The 18,146-nt window shown below is 40.0% G+C and overlaps 1 protein-coding gene across 1 annotated transcript in view; it reads right to left on the minus strand.

The window, feature by feature from the left end:
- Positions 1-825: 825 nt before the first annotated feature.
- GNL3L (G protein nucleolar 3 like) overlaps positions 826-18,146 on the minus strand; it is a 46,600-nt gene continuing 29,279 nt past the window's right edge. The window contains exons 3-9 of the mRNA XM_037512346.2: positions 7,996-8,036; positions 7,068-7,175; positions 6,212-6,328; positions 5,376-5,459; positions 4,939-5,074; positions 1,056-1,159; positions 826-916 (exon numbers count right to left, since the gene is read on the minus strand). Coding sequence (XP_037368243.2) covers positions 872-916; positions 1,056-1,159; positions 4,939-5,074; positions 5,376-5,459; positions 6,212-6,319 — 477 coding nt within the window. The 5' untranslated portion in view covers positions 6,320-6,328; positions 7,068-7,175; positions 7,996-8,036 and the 3' untranslated portion in view covers positions 826-871. The remainder of the gene's footprint in view (positions 917-1,055; positions 1,160-4,938; positions 5,075-5,375; positions 5,460-6,211; positions 6,329-7,067; positions 7,176-7,995; positions 8,037-18,146) is intronic.

Here is an 18,146-nt window from a genome sequence, read left to right on the forward strand (position 1 = left end):
ATTGGTGAAGGAAATTCTATAGGCAATGCACCTGGGGGGAGGGGGCAGAAAGCAAGTATCGTTTAAAAATGAACAATGAGGGCCTCCCCTCCCCGGTGGAGTAGGTGTTGAGCGCTGGGTTTCGAGGCTGCCCACAGCCTCTGCAGCGCCGGTTCAATCCCTGGCCACCAGGTGAGGGTCCCACATGGCACGCAGACCTCTCCTGCCGCCTGCTGTTCCCTCAGCAGTGTGCTTCGTCAATCTGCCTGCTCTACTCTTCCCACTGGCTCTGGTGAATTCTCTCACCCTCCCGCGCTTCTGACTGTACCCAGTGTTTGTATAAATAAATAAATAATTCTTTTAAAAAAATCAATAATGATATAAAAAATAAATTTTTAAGAAATTATAAAAAAAATTATAAAGATTAAATAACAAATGTCTGGGTGCACAGCAAATGTTTAATAACAGTTTATTCATTCATAGGACCAAGAAAGAATAAAGTAGAGTAGCTCTGGTAGTTATTTTTATTTTCATTATTACTTAGCTCTGTTTCAATTTGTAATGGTTGTATAATATTTTATATTATAATATTTTATTTATAATGTATAATATTTTATTTATCACATTAATTGTGATAAATAAAAATTTTTAGCCCCCAAAAAAAGAAGAAAAGAAAAGAAAAAGCTCGTGGGCTCCCTGGTGGTGCAAGTGGGTAAACACAGCACTATGAAGCAACCCGCAGCTACTGCAGCACAAGTTCAATCCCCGGCCAGGGAGTTTACCCGCATGGTGCAGCAGACCTCTCTTGTCTCACCTGCTGCTCTCCTCAGCAGTATATTTCAGTAAATCCGCCTGTTCTGCTCCCCACTGTCTCTGGTGAATCCTCTCACCCTCACACCTCTAGCCTGTACCCCAGTTCTTGTATGCATATATAAATCTTTAAAAAAAAAAGGAAAAAGCTCAAAGTTAAAGGCCAATTACCAAAGAGCTAGAGGCCCAATCCAAGCCATGCCCCAACCCCTACCCTGGCTCTAGCCTACCCTGAAAGAGGCTAGCCAACAATGGCCCCAACTTACCAGGTTTTTGACCTGATGCTGAGTGCTAGCCTTGAAAGCCACAGTTGGCAGCTCGTTTCGTAGGTAATTCAGCCACTTCTCCACAATTTCCTTGGGGACAAGGTCTGAAGAAAATAGGAATAGACAGGAGGTAAGGAGAACATCACCTTACAATGGCTCACTCTAAAGATCTCCACCACCAAAAACTAGGCCCAACTCTTATCAACAACTATCTCCCTAGCCCTGCCAGACCTTGCTGAGTCCCCAGAGGTCAGAGTTGGAAAGGACAGTATAGCCTAGGGTACCAGGTAGTGCTCCCTGAGGGAGCTCTGTTCCTTTGGGGAGAAAAGGAAAATTAGCTGTTTCTTCTCAGATACTTTTCTTCAAAATCAGAATGCCAGAGTGTCTGACTGCCTGAGAGCCAGAGTTCCATAGGCCTCCCTCAGATTATTGTCCATCTTCTCTCTGGACAAATCTATGCTGTACCAAATGTCAAGAATAACCATGACAAGAACAGCTACCATTTGTGAAGTGCAGGCCACATGTCAAACATTTATCATTAATTCTCACAACCCTGAGGTTGGGACAATCACAGACCTTTTTCCATCCAGATAATAAAAAAAAAAAAAAACAAGATCTCTGAAAAGAGATATGATTTGTCCAAGATCACAGAGAAAATAAGACAGCACAACTGGTATAAGAAATAGAATTGAGTGACTCTTCAGTCCACGCACTCTTCTGATCAAGACTGGTTCCAGCTTCAGGGAAACAGAAATTCTCCAGGACTAGCAACTTACAGACAAGGCTCAAAATGCAAGAACAGGGGACTGAAAGGTAGATAGATTTGGGCTCCATTCCCAACACTACACTGTGTGTGTATGTATGTATGTCTATATGTCTGTATGTCTTCTGTCTGTCTTTAGACAAGTGACTTTACCTCTCAGATTCCTGGCCTCAAACACAAGAATTCATATCTTGAAAAGCTGAAAGCCTTTCCTTTAAGACAAGGATGGGATGTCCACTCTCACCACTGTTTTTCAATATAACTCTGGAAGTCCTAGCCAGAGCAGTAAGACAAGAGAAAGACATACAAGGAATCCAAATAGGGAAAGAAGAAGGAAAACTATCACTATTCGCAAATGATATAATAACACACAGAGAACCCCAAAAACTCCACAGAAAAACTAATCAAAATAATCAATCAATTTACTTAAGTACCAGAAATAAAAATCAACACACATATATCAGCAGCTTTCCTATATGCAAACAACAAATCTAAAGAAGAAGAAATCAAGAAAACCATCCCTTTTATAATTGAAACAAAACATCAAATGCTTGGGAATAAACCTAACAAAAGAGGTGAAGGACCTATACAAAGAAAATTATAAAACATTGTTAAAAGAAATAAAAGAAGACACGAAGAAATGGAAAGACATCAACTGCTCATGGATTGGAAGAATTAACATTTTCAAAATGGCCATCCCACCAAGGGCAATTTACAGACTCAATGCTATGCCAATAAAAATTTCAGTGACATTCTTCAAAGTAATAGAACAAATATTAATGAAATTCATACAGAGCCACAAAAAAACCCAAATAGCCAGAGCTCTCCTGAATAAAAAGGAAGGGAATGGAGGTATCACATTCCCAGACTTCAAACTATGCTACAAAGCCATAATAATCAAAAATGCATAGTACTGGAACAGGAACAGATACACAGACCAAAGGAATCAAATAGAAAACCCAGAAATAAACCCACAGATTTATGGGCAACTAATCTTTGACAAAGGAGCAAAGACTATGCAATGGAAAAAATAAAGTCTGTTCAATAAATGGTGCTAGAAAAACTGGGCTGCTACATGCAAAAAAAAATGAACCTTGACTACTACCTCACACTATGCACAAAAACCAACTCAAAATGGTTAAAAGAACTAGACATAAGAACTGAAACCATAAAATATATAGAAGAAAAATAGGCAAAACACTACATGACATATACCTCAATAACGTCTTTAAAGACACATCACCAAAAACAAAGATAGTGACGGAAAGGATAAACAGATGGGACTACATCAAATTAAAGAGCTTTTGTACAGCAAAAGAGACATTAACCCAAACAAAGAGACACCCCACTGATTGGGAGAAAATTTTTGCACACAATACCACAAATATCTACAAAGAGCTGATGAAACTCAACAAAACAAAGTAAACAACCCAGTCAAAAAATGGGCAGAATAGCTAAAAAGACACTTCTCCAAAGAAGAAATGCAAATGGCCAACAGGCATATGAAAAAATGTTCAATGTCACTCGTAATCAGGGAAATGCAAATCAAAACCACAATGAGATACCACCTTGCACCAGTGAGAATGGCACATATCTATTTTTAGGTATTTGGGTTGTTTCCAAAGTTTACCTATTGTAAACAGTGCTGCAATAAACATAGGGGTGCAGGTGTCCTTTTGAATTAATGTTTTTGTGTCCTTTGGGTAGATACCTAGGAATGAAATTGCTGGATCATATGGAAGCTACATTTTTAGCGGTTTTAGGAAACTCCACACAGCTTTGCACAGTGTTTGCACCAGTTTGCAATCCCTCCAGCAGTGTAGGAGAGTTCCTTTTTCTCCAAATCCTCACCAACATTTGTTGTTGCTAGTTTTTTTAATATGTGCCATTCTCACTGGTGTAAGATGGTATCTCATTATGGTTTTGATTTTAATTTCCCTGATTAGAAGTGATGTTGAACATTTTCTCATATGCCTATTGGCCAAAAGAGATGACTGGATCAAGACGATGTGGTACATATACACAATGGAATATTACTCAGCAATCAAAAATGATAAATTCATGCCATTTGCAGCAACATGGATGGAGCTGGAATATGCTCACTGAAATAAGCCAGAGAGAAAAAGAAAATACCAGATGGTTTCACTTAAAGGAGGAATGTAGGGAATCCAAATAAGGAATCAGTGGGCAAAATGTAATTAAAGTAAAAATCAAAATCAACAGGCAACTATAAACCAGAGACATTCTGCAGTGGGGGAGAATGGCACCTATCAAAAAAAAACTAGCAACAACAAATATTGTCGAGGATGGAGAGAAAAAGGAACTCTCCTACACTGCTGGTGGGAATGTAAACTGGCCCAGCCACTATGGAAAGCTGTGTGGAGGTCCCTCAAACTGCTAAAAATGGAGTTTCCATATGATCCAGCAATTCCACTCCTAGGTATCTACCCAAAGGACACAAAAACATTAATTCAAAAGGACACCTGCATCCCTGGGTTTATTGCAGCACTATTTACAATAGGTGAGCTATGGAAACAACACAAATGCCCAAAAATAGATGACTGGATGAAGAAAATGTAGTAAATATATATATACAAAGGAATATTAATCAGCAATCAAAAAAGACAAACTCATGACATTTGCAGCAAAAATGGATGGAGCTGGAAGGGATCATGCTCAGTGAAATAAGACAAAGAAAAAGAAAAATACCAGATGGTTTCACTTATAGGAGGAATGTAGAAGATTCAAATAAGGGATCAGGGGAAAAAAAGTTATTATAATAAGGTGAAATCAAAATCAACAAGCAACTATAAACCAGAGACATACTGCAAGGGGTAGGGGAGATGGGAGTAGGCTCAAAACAGGTAGGAAGAACACAAGGGACTATGGTGATGGGTGCACGGGTAAACTGGTGGTGGGAATTTCACGGGGACTATAACCAAGATGAGAAAGCATATATTGTAAAATAATGAGGAATGATGTAATATAAAAAAAAAATTCCTACCTTATACAACTGCAATGAATAGCACTGTACTACTGAGTCTCAGTGTCCACTCTGAGCTAGTCTTTGAAGAAGGCCTAACCCCTCCCCTACTTTACTCATTCCTGCCCAATACCCACCAATCTTGTTCAACACTAAGACCAGCTTCTTATTGCCTTCTGCCCGTAGGACAGCCTCCTCCATTTGGAAGCACCGGCAGCCCAACGGGTCCCTTGCATCCAAGACTTCCAGAATTACATCAGAGTATTCCACCACCTGCAGGCAGAGGACAGGGGAATAAAGGCAAGGAAAGGATTGAGTACCAGTCACACACACTCATGAAAGAAAAGGTCTCCATCTTAGAAAAAAGAGAAATATAGAGGAGATGGGACTGAATGTATACCCTCCTTAAAGAGCCTTCAGAAACAGGTGACCATAGCCCAATGAACTGTGGTCAAAGACTTTGGGTGCTTTGGTGGTGGGCACATAAATCTGAGGAGGTGTGAACCTATTCCACTAAATCATATACAATGCTGTAAACCAATATTCCCTCAATTAAAAAAAAAGGTCCCCTTACCTTACAGAACTCCTTATAATAAGCCTTTCTTGTGGCCTCATCATCCAGTTGAGGAAACATATTTAATTCCTGCATAACTTCCTCCTAAATGAGAAAAAGAATGAATGACCCAGGGGAAGAAAGAGAGCGAGTCAGGGGTTTGGAAATCTCAGGAGATTGTGGGAGTCATGTGAGTCCCAGCTCACCAAAAAGCAGCTGTAACAGTGGGGGAACTTGAAGAAGAATGAATAAACCCATATGGTACATGTATGTGTGTATGTGTAAGTGTGTGTTCATGTAGCAGCTAGAGGCCTGCATGTGCAGATGGATCTGTAAGAGAGGAATGTTAAAGGGAGGTGTGAGAAAAATAATTTGGGGGGGGGCAAGAGATAGGAGAGGAATATGTATTATATATTGTGAGTTGGAAAATGACTATTCTGTGAGATAAGAATATAAGCCAGAAAAGCAGTAAGAACCCCTAAAGGAAGATAACATCCATCCTTCTCACGCATACTCCTCTCTTCAACCCTCCCCTCATACTAACTCCCTGTTTCCCTCTGTACACTAATCCTACATCTCCTGCCCCCTTTTCCAAGCCTCAAACTTTGAGCTCCAACTTAAGAGAGAAGACCTACGCACAACTGTCCAATCATATGTAAGACATAAAATGGCCCTTTAGCTCCCTCTCATGCTCCTTCCCTTTGTCTCTAGGGATCCTGAGCCTTTCTGCACTTACTCTCTACTTTACTTCCAACAATCTCATATCCTTCAGCTTTCCCTTTCACACAGCAATGACAAAAGCTGCTGCTGAGCAAATACACACCAATCCTACCCAAGGGTAAGGACTGCTTGCTTACCTTGTGCTCAAACTCCTCCTGGCGTCTCAGGACATCCTGACAGTAACTTTCGATGGTCCTACGTCTGTGTTTCTCTTGCTCCCGGGCAATCTTCTGTTTTTCCCTCATATCCTCAACCTTACAAGTGAACATACATAGGGATTATAGCTAATTAGGTCTGTAGTCTGAGAAAAGGATGGAAGACCAAGAGTAACAGGGAGCGGGATGACAAAGGGAGGAAACAGTGTGACACACTAAGATAGGAGGAGCAGAGACACAGGGAGAGAGCAGATATGACTGAAGCACGTATGTGGCTTGAGAAAAAGAAAAGAAAAGATGAAGAAAGGGAGAGAGTAACAGTGAATAATAAAAATAGGGTATGTAGAGCTCAAAGAGATGTATCATAGACAGAGGAACCACTGAAGACCAGAGGGAGAAAGAGGACAAGGTTCTGGTATACTCCATCATTTTAAGGGCAGAAGGGAAAAAAAAAGTAGAGAAACTGGAGAAGAAAGAGGACAGCCAGGCGTGAGGATGTGAAGAAAGTCAAAGGGAAAGAGTTTTAATTAAAACATGGTTTCAGATACTGAGAATTCAGATAAGGGAATTATCCATGAGTGCAATATCCAAGAACGTGCTGGTGAGACTGGCAGGGGTTATCATTTCAGTGGAACAGTGGACCATAAGCTTGACAATAACTGAATGGGCGTAGGGAGGATATGAGCAAAGGGAAAAACCCTAAAGTATCAAAGTGACCACCCTCTCCCCGCTCCACAAATAGCCTCAACAGCCCTGACAGTTCTGGCCTCTGCCCTTCCTTCAATGCTTCTGTGGAGCTGGCAGTCCAGCTTCCCCTCCTTCAAGGTAAAGGGCTTACCCTCTTCTTCTTTAATTCTGCCTCCCAATTGGCATGATCACTGGAATGAACAAACTGGGGAGCAGAAGGCACTTTGGAGGCTGATTTCTTCCCATTCTGTTTTGCAGGCTGGTCACCACACAAGAAGGGAAAAATATCAAACAGAGATAATGAACACATGGAAATTATCCCTCCTGGGATGTTAAAGTTCTGAAGTGGTTTATTTTGGGGTTGTGGGGGAGTCGGAGGGAGGAAGGGAAAGGGAAGAGAGAAGTGTAAGTAAAAAAGAAGAGCTCTGTGCCTAAAAGTCTGAATATCTAGTAGAGAGCAACACTCTCTCTGCCGGTCAGGCAGAGCTGACTGAAAAACTGTAGGAAAAAGGGAGTGGATAGGGAACAACTAAGAAGGTATCCCAACTAAAGGTCAAGGGATAATCTTTCTAGACAAACAGTTCTTAATTGTGGTCACTGAAGAAGCAGCAGCAGCAGCACATAGAAACCTGCCTAAGTCTTACATGTCTATATCTTTCCCAGCAAGATCAGGAAGTCCAAGAACTGGAGACAAAGATTATGTTTTTGCATCCTTCTTCTTCATGAGTGATAGGAAGAAACTTGGGGATCAGACAGACTCAACTTCTAGCTGAATTACCCTGAACCTTAAAACTTGAAAGAAATTTAAGTTTCTTCATTTAAAAAATGGGGATGATGCAACCTCTACCAAGGTAAATCAAGCACAAAGCAGAGTATGGCTTATGATGGCACCTTAATAAGTATTGCTGATTCTCTGCTGTAGCCACTCAGAAAGAAAGGAAAAGTTAGACATGCTGATTCTGATGTGATATTCTGTCTAAGGTTACCCAACATGTACTGGTTTTTGTCAGCCTCTGCTAGGGCAGGGCACCTGTTTCCCAACAATGGGCATAACTTACCTGAGAGTGGGGCATACTTACCTTCTTGCATCCTTTGGAACTTTTACCTGGCTTTTTATTTTCTACAAGAGAAAAGAAAAAGTGCTATCATCCACCTATCCAATATTTGTTGCATAGGCCTCCCTGGTGGCGCAGGGGTTAAAGTCTCAGCACTATCAAGCTATCACCAGCCACTGCAGCCTGAGTTGGATCCCCAGCCAGGGAGCTAACCCACATGGCACAGCAGACCTCTCCTGTCTCGCCTGCTACACCCCTCAGCAGTGTATTTCAGTAGATCCACCTGTTCTGCTCCCCACTCTGTCTTTGAATCCTCTTGAATCCTCTCACCCCCACACCTCTGGCCTACACCCCAGTTCTTGTATGCATAAATAAAAACAAACCTTTAAAAAAATATGTTGACACTTTCATCAAGGCCAGGCCATACTGACAATATAAGGAAGCCTCAGACACTTATGTCTAGGTCAGCATAAGACAGACACTCAGATGGCAAACACTCACAAGTCAGACTGGATTTAATGTTTGAAACATCACCATAAACTCAAACAATTCTTAAGGGAATCCAGTAAGAAGGATGACCAGAATGTGCACTTGTGACACCTCAATTTCCCCAAACTTACTTCTGGAGGCAACTCAACAATTTTGTACCCAGGCTGAAGTGGGTAAGTCGGCAGCATGGCAAGGTGTTCTGAGGTGTCCCAGGCATCTAAACCAGAGAAGATGCCCTCAGCAAGTACAGAGAGAACAACCCATTCCTGTCAACCCTGCTCAGGGCTTACTCACCTAATGGTAGTTTCCATTGCATACAAGGAGTAGAGCGCTCACCTCCAATCACACCTTAACAAAATCCAAGCTCTTAAGAGGGCTCTAACCCTTTTACCAAGTACTGACTGTCATCCCTTCACAGCTAGCCTCTTCCCCTAAACCTTATAACCCGCAAAGGGGATAAAATAATTAAGTTCAAAAGGGGGAGGTTCTAGAAGGTAAGACTATATCTGAATATAGGTGCAGCTTGACATTACCAGATAGAAAAGGCTCCACAATCACATTAGGGGTTTTCCACCAAAGAAGAGATCATGCAGGAAATACCATTATAATACCATTTTAAAATCTTGAGATACTTCCAAAGAAATGTGAGAAAAAGATTCCTAAAATTTGATATTGAATAAAAATTCAATATGTGTAGTGAAAGAACAGATATCACTAACAACCAAAGCAATAGCTAGAAGATCAATGGAACAGTTTGCTTAAAACAAACAAAAATCTAAAAAAAAAAACAGAAATTATGAAGAAAAACAGGAAATGGAGAATGAACCCATGAAAGCTAATATCTAAATACCAGAGTTCCAGAAAGAGAAAAGGGCAAAAATAGAGGTGGAATTTTTAAAAATAATAGAAGAATGCACCTGAAGTTGAAAACAGACTTGAAATTTCAAATTAGAAAGACTCATTGAGGATCAAGATTAACAAAGACATACCCTGGGCATAAGCTGGTGAAATTTCTGAACTCCAGGGATAAAGAGAAAATCTTACAGATGATCAAACAGAAGGAGTTTCCAATAAAGACAAGAAAAGCAGTCTTCTCAAATCTACAACTTGAACTCTTAAAACAGAATAACCATTATAAAGTTTTGAGACAAGGGACTGTGTTCCAAACTGAATTCCTATACCTGAACAACAGATCACATTTATGTGATAGTAAAATACAGACATGTTGATAGATACAAAATTACCAGCTGTGTTCACATTCAAGAAAAACTATTTGAGGGCCTCCTTGGTGGCACAGGAGGTTAAGATGCAACCTATGAAGCTGTCCGCAGCCTATGCAGCATGAGTTCGATACCCTGGTCCACCATGGAGCGACACACTTGGCACAGACCTCTCCTGATTTGTCCGCTGCTCCCCTCAGCAGTGTATTTCAGTCATTCTGCCTGTTCTGTTCCCCACTCCGTCTCTGGTGAATCCTCTCATCCCCCATGCCTCTGACCTGTACCCCAACTCTTGTATGCATAAATAAATATTTTTTTTAAAAAGAAAGAAAAACTATTTGAGAAAAATAAAAATTAAATCAGAATATACAGGTCTACCACATTTTGTTTTACTTCACAGATGAAGTCCTGACTTAACATCATTGATAGATTCCTAGAAACTGACCTTAAGTGAAAAACTTATGATGAAAGCTGGTTCTTGAATAACATTGGTTCACTCAAAGTTTTTTTTTTTCATCAAGGTTATAATGAAATGACAATATTAAAAAACCATTATTAAAATGACAGCAGGGCCTCTCTGGTGGCGCAAGGGGTTAAGACAGCACTATGAAGCAATCCGCAACCACAGCAGCATGAGTTTGATCCCTGGCCAGGAGAAGGAACTACACATACAAGTCCACAAAGCTAATGAAACACAAGGTTCTTTTAAACAGAATGATAACTACACCATGACACAGAGTAGTGAAACTTCCAAGATTTCATGCAAAAGAAAGAATACCGAAGCTGGCTAGTGGGGAGAAGCAAATAACCCATAAATGAAAGCCAATCAGGCTTATATTAGACTTCTCTGAGAAAACAATTTGGGCAAGGAGAGAATGGAAGGATGTGATCAAAATACTGACAGAAAAAAAAAATGTCAGTCAAAATTACTATGTTGGGCCTCCCTGGTGGCGCAGGTGGTTGAGTGCCACACTGTGAAGCTGTCCACAGCCTCTGCAGCATGGATTCGATCCCAGCCAGCCGACGAGAACTCCACATAGTGAAGCAGACCTCTCCTGTCTTGCCCACTGCTCCCCTCAGCAGTGTATTTCATCAGTCTGCCTGTTCTGTTCCCCACTCTGTCTCTGGTGAATCCTCTCACCCTCCCGCGCATCTGGCCTGTACCCCAGTTCTTGTATAAATAAATCTTAAAAAAAAAAAAAAAGATTACTATGTCCTTCAAGGCTCTCCTTCAGAAATGAGGGAGAAATAAAGGACTTCGCAGAAAGACAGATGCTGAAGGAATTTGCAAACACTAGACTCCCCCTCCAAGAAATGTTGAAGAATCTCTCATATCTAAAATGAACAAAAGAATATTCACAAAGAACTTAGCCAGGAAGTAGACAGAAGCACAGTAACAGACATTCATATATCAACAATTATTCTAAATGTTAACAGACTGAAATCACAAGTTAAAAAGACATAGAAAATTTGGTTGGATTAAAAATTTTTCTGCCATCTCCAGGAAATATATCTGGGCTCCAAAGATAGACATAATCTCAGTTTAAATAAAGGGTTAGAAAACAATCCTACAAACAAACAGGACCCAAAGGAAGGCAGGGCCAGCCATATTAATATCAGTTAAAATACATTTCCAGTTCAAAAAAAGGCAACAAGAGACAGGGATAGACATTATGATGATTAATGGAACAAAACATCAGAAAGACAGAACACTCATATCTATCTATCTATCTATCTATCTATCTATGTATCTATCTATAAGCAAACAAAGGAGCATCAAAATCTATCAGGCAATTATTAACAAATTTGAAAAGAAACACTGCAAAATTACATTCATGGCAGGGTATTACAATACCCCCAATTTCATGAATGGGCATATCAACCAGACAGAAACTAAAGACGCAATAGTCTTAAATAAAGAATTAGGCAACATGGGCTTAATAGACATTTGTAGTGCACTGCACTGCAAGATGATAAATACACATTCTTTTCAAGAGCACAAGGGACATTCCCCAGGATTGACAAGACATTTGGTAACAAGTAACAAAAAATTCATGAAGATTGAAATCATACCAATATTCTTCTTTGTCCATGAAAGTATCAAACTATTGATAGAAAACAACCTCAAAATGGAAGCAGGTTAAACCTGCAATATGTGGGAAATAAACAATACACTACTGAATGGCTATTGGGTTAATTAAAAATCAAAGAAATTTAAAAGGGCCTCAAGACAACCTTCCAGAACTTATGATACACAGCGAAAGCACTAAGAGAGAAGTACATAGCAATGCAGGTCCACATTAAAAAAAAAAAAAGAGAGAGCCTCCCTGGTGGTATAAGGGGTTAAGTCTCAGCATTATCAAGCTATCACCAGTCACTGCAACATGAGCCGGATCCTGGTGCAGGAACTAACCCACATGGCACAGCAGACCTCTCCTGTCTCACCCACTGGTCCCCTCAGCAGTGTATTTCAGTGAATCTACTTGTTCTAGCCCACTCTGTCTCTGGTGAATCCTCTCAAACCCCCCCACCCCAGCACCACTGGCCTAAACCCCAGTTCTCTTTTTAAAAAAGAGCTCAAATAGCACTAAACTTAAGGAAATAGAAGAGGAAAAACAAGCAAAACCAAAAGTCAATAGAAGAAAGGAAATAATAAAATTTAGAGCAGAAATAAATGAAATAAATCAAAAAGACAGTTTAAAAGAATAATGAAATCAAAGGTTTTTTTCAAATTTTTTAAAAAAATTATATGTTTCTTAAACTGTTGTTCATTTCTGTACATTGTTGGATTTCTCCTTTCAGGTGTAATCCCAATAAAATTACCACCACCAAGACACATGTGAACCGTCACCATAGTCTCTTGTGCTCTTCCCTCCCGTTTTTTTTTTTCCTGTTTGTCAGTTTTATTTTTTTTAATTTTATTTTTTATTTATATATATTTTACATCATTGTTCAATTCCAAAAGTTTTTTAAAAACAGACAAACCTCTAGCTAGGCTCACAAAGAAGAGAAAAAACACAAATAAGATCAGAAATGAAAGGGAAGAAGTTACAACTGATAGCAGAAATTCAAAGGATAATAAGAGATTACTATGAACATTTGTATGATAGTAATTTCTACAACATAGAGAGTTGGACAAATTCCTAGACTTATACAACTATCCAAGACTGAATATGGAAGAAGTAGAAAACCTGGTAGACCAATCACAACAAGGAAATTGAAACAATAATCAAAACTCTGCCAAAAAGCTAAAGTTAGACAGCTTTACAAGTAACTTCTTCCAAACTTTTAAAGAGGAGCAAACACTTATCTTACTCAAACTCTTCCATAAAATATAAAAGTGGGACTACTTCCAATCACATTTTATGAGGCCATTATTCTGATACTAAATCCAAACAAAGATAATACACAAAAAAGAAAACTACAGACCAATTTTCCTAATGAACAGATTCAAAATCCTCCAAAAATCTAGCAAAGGTAATTCAACAATGCAATGAAAGGATTATATATATACCACGACCAAGTAGTATTTATAACAGGGAAACTGGTTTGACACCCAAAAATTAACATTATTTACCACATAAATAAAAGATGAAAAACATGATCATATAATTAGATGCCAAGTAAGAATTTGAGGGCCTCCCCAGTGGCACAGTGGTTGAGCGCTGGGTTGTGAAGCTGCCCGCAGCCTCTGCAGCACCTCGGCCACTGGGTGAGGGTCCCACATGGCGCGCAGACCTCTCCTGCCACACGCTACTCCCCTCAGCAGTGTACTTCGTCAGTCTGCCTGCTCTGCTCTCCGCTCTGACTCTGGTGAATTCTCTCACCCTCCCACATTTCTGACTGTACCCAGTACTTATATAAATAAATAAATAAATCATCTTAAAATAAATAAATAAATAAATTTTACCCCCCCAAAAAAAATTTGATAAGATTCAACATACATTTTTTTTAAAGATTTATTTATTTATTTATACAAGAACCAGGGTACAGGCCAGATGCACGGGAGGGTGAGAGGATTCACCAGAGGCAGAGTGGGGAACAGAACAGGCAGACTGAGGAAATACACTGCTGAGAGGAGCAGCAGGTGAGACAGGAGAGGTCTGCCACGCCATGTGGATTCTCGCCAGCCGGCAGGGATCAAACCCACACTGCAGAGGCTGCGGACAGCTTTACAGCACTGCACTCAACAGCCTGTGCCACCAGGGGAGGCCCTCAACACACACTTATAATGTAAATTATCAAAAGCTGGGGATGATGATATCTCAACACAATAAAGACTACATATGACAAATCTTCAGCTGATATCATTATCAATGGTGAAAAAATGAAATTTTTTCCACTAACATCTGGTACAAGACAAGAATGCCTACTTTCCCCACTACTATTAAACACAGTATTGAAAGCTCTAGCTAGAACAATTAGGCAAGGGAAGGATATAAAATGAATCCAAATTGGGAAAGAAGAAGTAAAGCTATCATTTATTTGCGGACAATATAATATACATAGAGAACCCAAAAGACTCCACTAAAAAAAAAAAAAAACTATTTGAAAGAATAAACCAGTTCAGCAAAGTGGCAGGTTAAAAAATCAATACCCAAAAACCACTCACTCTCCTATACACAATGAGCTAAAAGAGAAAATTAAGAAAGCAATCCCATTCAGTACCTAGGAATAAACTTAACAAAAAGTGAAGTAACTCTACAAAGAAAACTATAGAAGACATTGTTAAAAGTTAACAGAAAATGACAAAGAAATGCAAAGATATTCATTGCTCAAGAATTGGAAAAATTAACATTGTCTTAATAGCCATTCTGCCCAAGCAATATACAGATTCAATGCAGTTTCCATCAAAGCCTCAAAGGAATTCTTCAAAGAAACAGAACAAACCAAAGTGAAATTTACATGGAACCACAAAAGACCCCAAGGGCAGCCAAAGCAATCCTGACAAAAGAGGTAGAATAGTGACATCACACTTCCAGACTTCCAATTTACTACAAAGCTATAATAATCAAAACAATATGGTACTGGAACAAAAACAGACATAAAGGCCAATGAAATAGAATTGAGACTCCAAACCTAAACCCACACTTGTGTGGACAGTTAATCTATGACAGCAGAGCCCAGAACATAAACTAGAGCAATGAAATTCTCTTCAATATATGGGGCTGGGAAAACTGGACAGCTGTATGCAAAAGAATGAAACTCGAGTACCATCTCACACCACCATCCACAAAAATCAATTCAAAATGGATGAGACTTAGATGTAAGACCTGAACCATAAAATACATAGAAGAAAACAGTCAAAACACTTCACAACGTAAATCTCAGATATGTCTTTGTGGATCTGTCTCTAACGGAAAGTCCTTTTTTCTTCAAAAGAGAATATAAACAATTGGGATTATATCAAATAAAAAAGCTTCTGTACAGCAAAACAAACTCACTAAAACAAAAAGGCATCCTATTGAATGGGAGAAAAGATTTATAAACTGTACATCCAAGAAGGGGCTGAAATCCAAGCTCTACAATGAACTCATACAACTCAACAAAAAGATGGCAAATAACCCAATCAAAAAAATGGACAGAAGAGCTAATTAGACACTTCTCCAAAGAGGACATATAGATAGCCAACAGGAACATGAAAAATGTGTCTCAAATCAAAACCACCTCACACAAGAATGGCCCATATCAAAAAGACCAGAGTGGCCTCCCTGGTGGTGCAAGGGGTTAAGACGCAACCTATGAAGCTAATCACAGCCACCACAGCACAAGTTTGATCCCTGGCCAGGGAGAAAACCACATGGCACAGCAGACCTCTCCTGACTCGCCCGCTGCTCCCCTCAGCAGTGTATTTCAGTCAGTCTGACTGTTCTGTTCCCCACTCTGCCTCTGGTGAATCTTCTCACCGCCCGCACCTCTGGTCTATACCCCCATTCTTATATGCATAAATAAATAAATCTTTAAAAAAAGACCAGAAATAACAAACGCTGGCAAGGATATGAAGAAAAAGGAATGCTCCTACAGTGTTGATGGGAATATAGACAGCTCCAGCCCCTATGGAAAACAGTGGCCCTCCATGGTGGTACAAGGGGTTAAGTCTCAGCACTATGAAGCTACTAGCAGCCACTGCAGCATGAGTTCAATGCCTGACCAGTGAGCTAATTCTCATGGCACAGCAGACTTCTCCTGTCTCGCTCACTGCTCCCCTCAGCAATGTATTACAGTCTGCCTGTTCTGCCCCTCACTCTGTCTTTGGTGAATCCTCTCACCCACCCACACCAATGGCCTATACCCCAGTTCTTGGATGTATAAATAAAATAAATCTTTAAAAAAATAAAATAAAAATGGATGTAATATATAACCCAGTAATTCCACTACTAGGTATCACCCAGAGAATACAAGAATACTAATCTAAAGGGATATATGCACTGATACGCTTATTGAAGTACTAGTTACAATAGCAAAACTATAAAAAGAACACAAATGTCCAAATACAGAGGAGTGGAACAGGAAGATGTGGTATAGATACACAATGGAATACTACTCAGCAATCATAAAAGGAAGCGTCCCATTTACAGCAATGTGGATGGAGCTGTAGGGGATTATGCTAAGATAAAGCAGGATGAGAAAGACAAATACTGGAAGGTGTCAGTAATAGGTGGAATACAGAAGCCAAACAAAGCATCTGATAAAGCCAAACTAACAACGAACCCTAAAAATCTGACTACAGAACTGAGGCTACCAGAGGGAAAGGGGAAAGGAGAGGGGCAAGAAGGAAGCGGGGAAGGTGCACAATGGGGAGTGACTATGGGTTCCTTGGAGGTGGGTTTGGTGTTTTAACAAAACCCAAAGGGGGAATCCTATACCTCTAAAACATAAACAACAATGTAAACCAACATTACCACAACTTTAAAAGAGAGCATGCCAGAAAACCCAGAGGGAAAAATGTTAAGACCACAGGCACACTTGCAACATTGGCCCAGTAGAAAGGGGTAGGAAAAAGTTTAATTGTACTTTGTTTAGAGTGATAACAGGGCAGTACAACCCACAAAAGGCAAAAGTGGCTGTTATGCATCTATAGCAACTCACCTGGGCACAAGCCGGAGGATGCCAACATCAGGAATTCTGAGACCCCATATTTCACTAGATAAGTATATATGAGCAAGCACCCAGGATAAAAGGTACCCTGCTGGAGAGCTGCAGGATTAGGGGCACACAGAGAGAACTATTGTATTGAACCTAAGGTTTCCAATATAGAGAGCTATAGCCTGAATCAGAGCCCTTAGGTTTCCTTATAGAAGAGGTTACTACTCGAAGTAGAGTAGAGAACAAACTAGAGCTCAAATACCTACCAATAACAGGAGCAAACACCCCAGGCCTGTGACTGCATATCAGGTACTTTCAGTACCCAGTGCTGTATCTACCATTCAAAAATACCCTATAGTGTAAGTATAAGAGACACTTAAGATCAAGAAGTTGTCCTACAGGAGGGGATCACTGTGGAGGCCCCAACCACACAACTCTGGCACCCATAGCACAGTAGGAAGTTCAAATTCCTGAGTCTACTGGAGATTATCGTTTAGTGTCCTACTGCCCCAGTCCTCTTTTAGAACTACTACCCCCTCGCCAGTACTAGTCCTTAGATTACTTCAATAGGTGCAAAGACAACAGTCTGCAAATTCACCCTATTACAGTCCATAATAAATTTAAAATGAGAAGATAGAAGAATACAGAGCAAAAATACCCTGAAAGGAACCCTGACTCAGTGGCATTGGGGAACATGACACAAAGGGAGTTCAGGGCAACAGTTCGGCAACACTTATAAAACTCAACAAAACAAAAAAGGAGGATATAAAACAACAGGATAAAGATAAGAAAAATACTAGGCAGCTATATCTAGAAATAACAGAGCTAAGAAATACATTCACTCATTTAAAAAAAAAAAACAACAACAGTATTGGAATGTTAAAAGGACTCTTTATAGGGCCTCTCTGGTGGCACAAGGGGTTAAGACACAACCTATGAAGCAATCCGCAGCCTCTGCAGCATGAGTTCGATCCCCAGCCGGCCAGAGAGAAACCCATATGGCGCAGCAGACCTCTCCTGTCTCACCCGCAGCTTCCCTCAGCAGTGTATTTGTCATTCTGCCTGTTCTGTTCCCCACTCTCTCTCTGGTGAACCTTCTCACCACCTGCATCTCTGGCCTGTACCTCAGCTCTTGTATGCATAGGTAAATAAATCTTTAAAAAAGGAGTCTTTATAAGCCACTAATGCTTGATATTTATTAGCCCTTTTAATTGCAATGGAGGAAAAAATGAGAAACCCTACATTTGTGAAACCCTACATTATGAGTGCTGCCACAACTTTAAGGAAAAACTGAGGAATTTCAGAATTTCGTCTACTAAAGCATTAACTCTGAATTGATGACTGAGATCATCAGACTTTAGGGTTTTTTAAAAAGATTTG

Source organism: Talpa occidentalis, unplaced genomic scaffold (assembly GCF_014898055.3).
Source record: "Talpa occidentalis isolate TD23 unplaced genomic scaffold, MPIMG_talOcc4v2.1 talOcc4.15, whole genome shotgun sequence".
Classification (NCBI taxonomy): domain Eukaryota; kingdom Metazoa; phylum Chordata; class Mammalia; order Eulipotyphla; family Talpidae; genus Talpa; species Talpa occidentalis.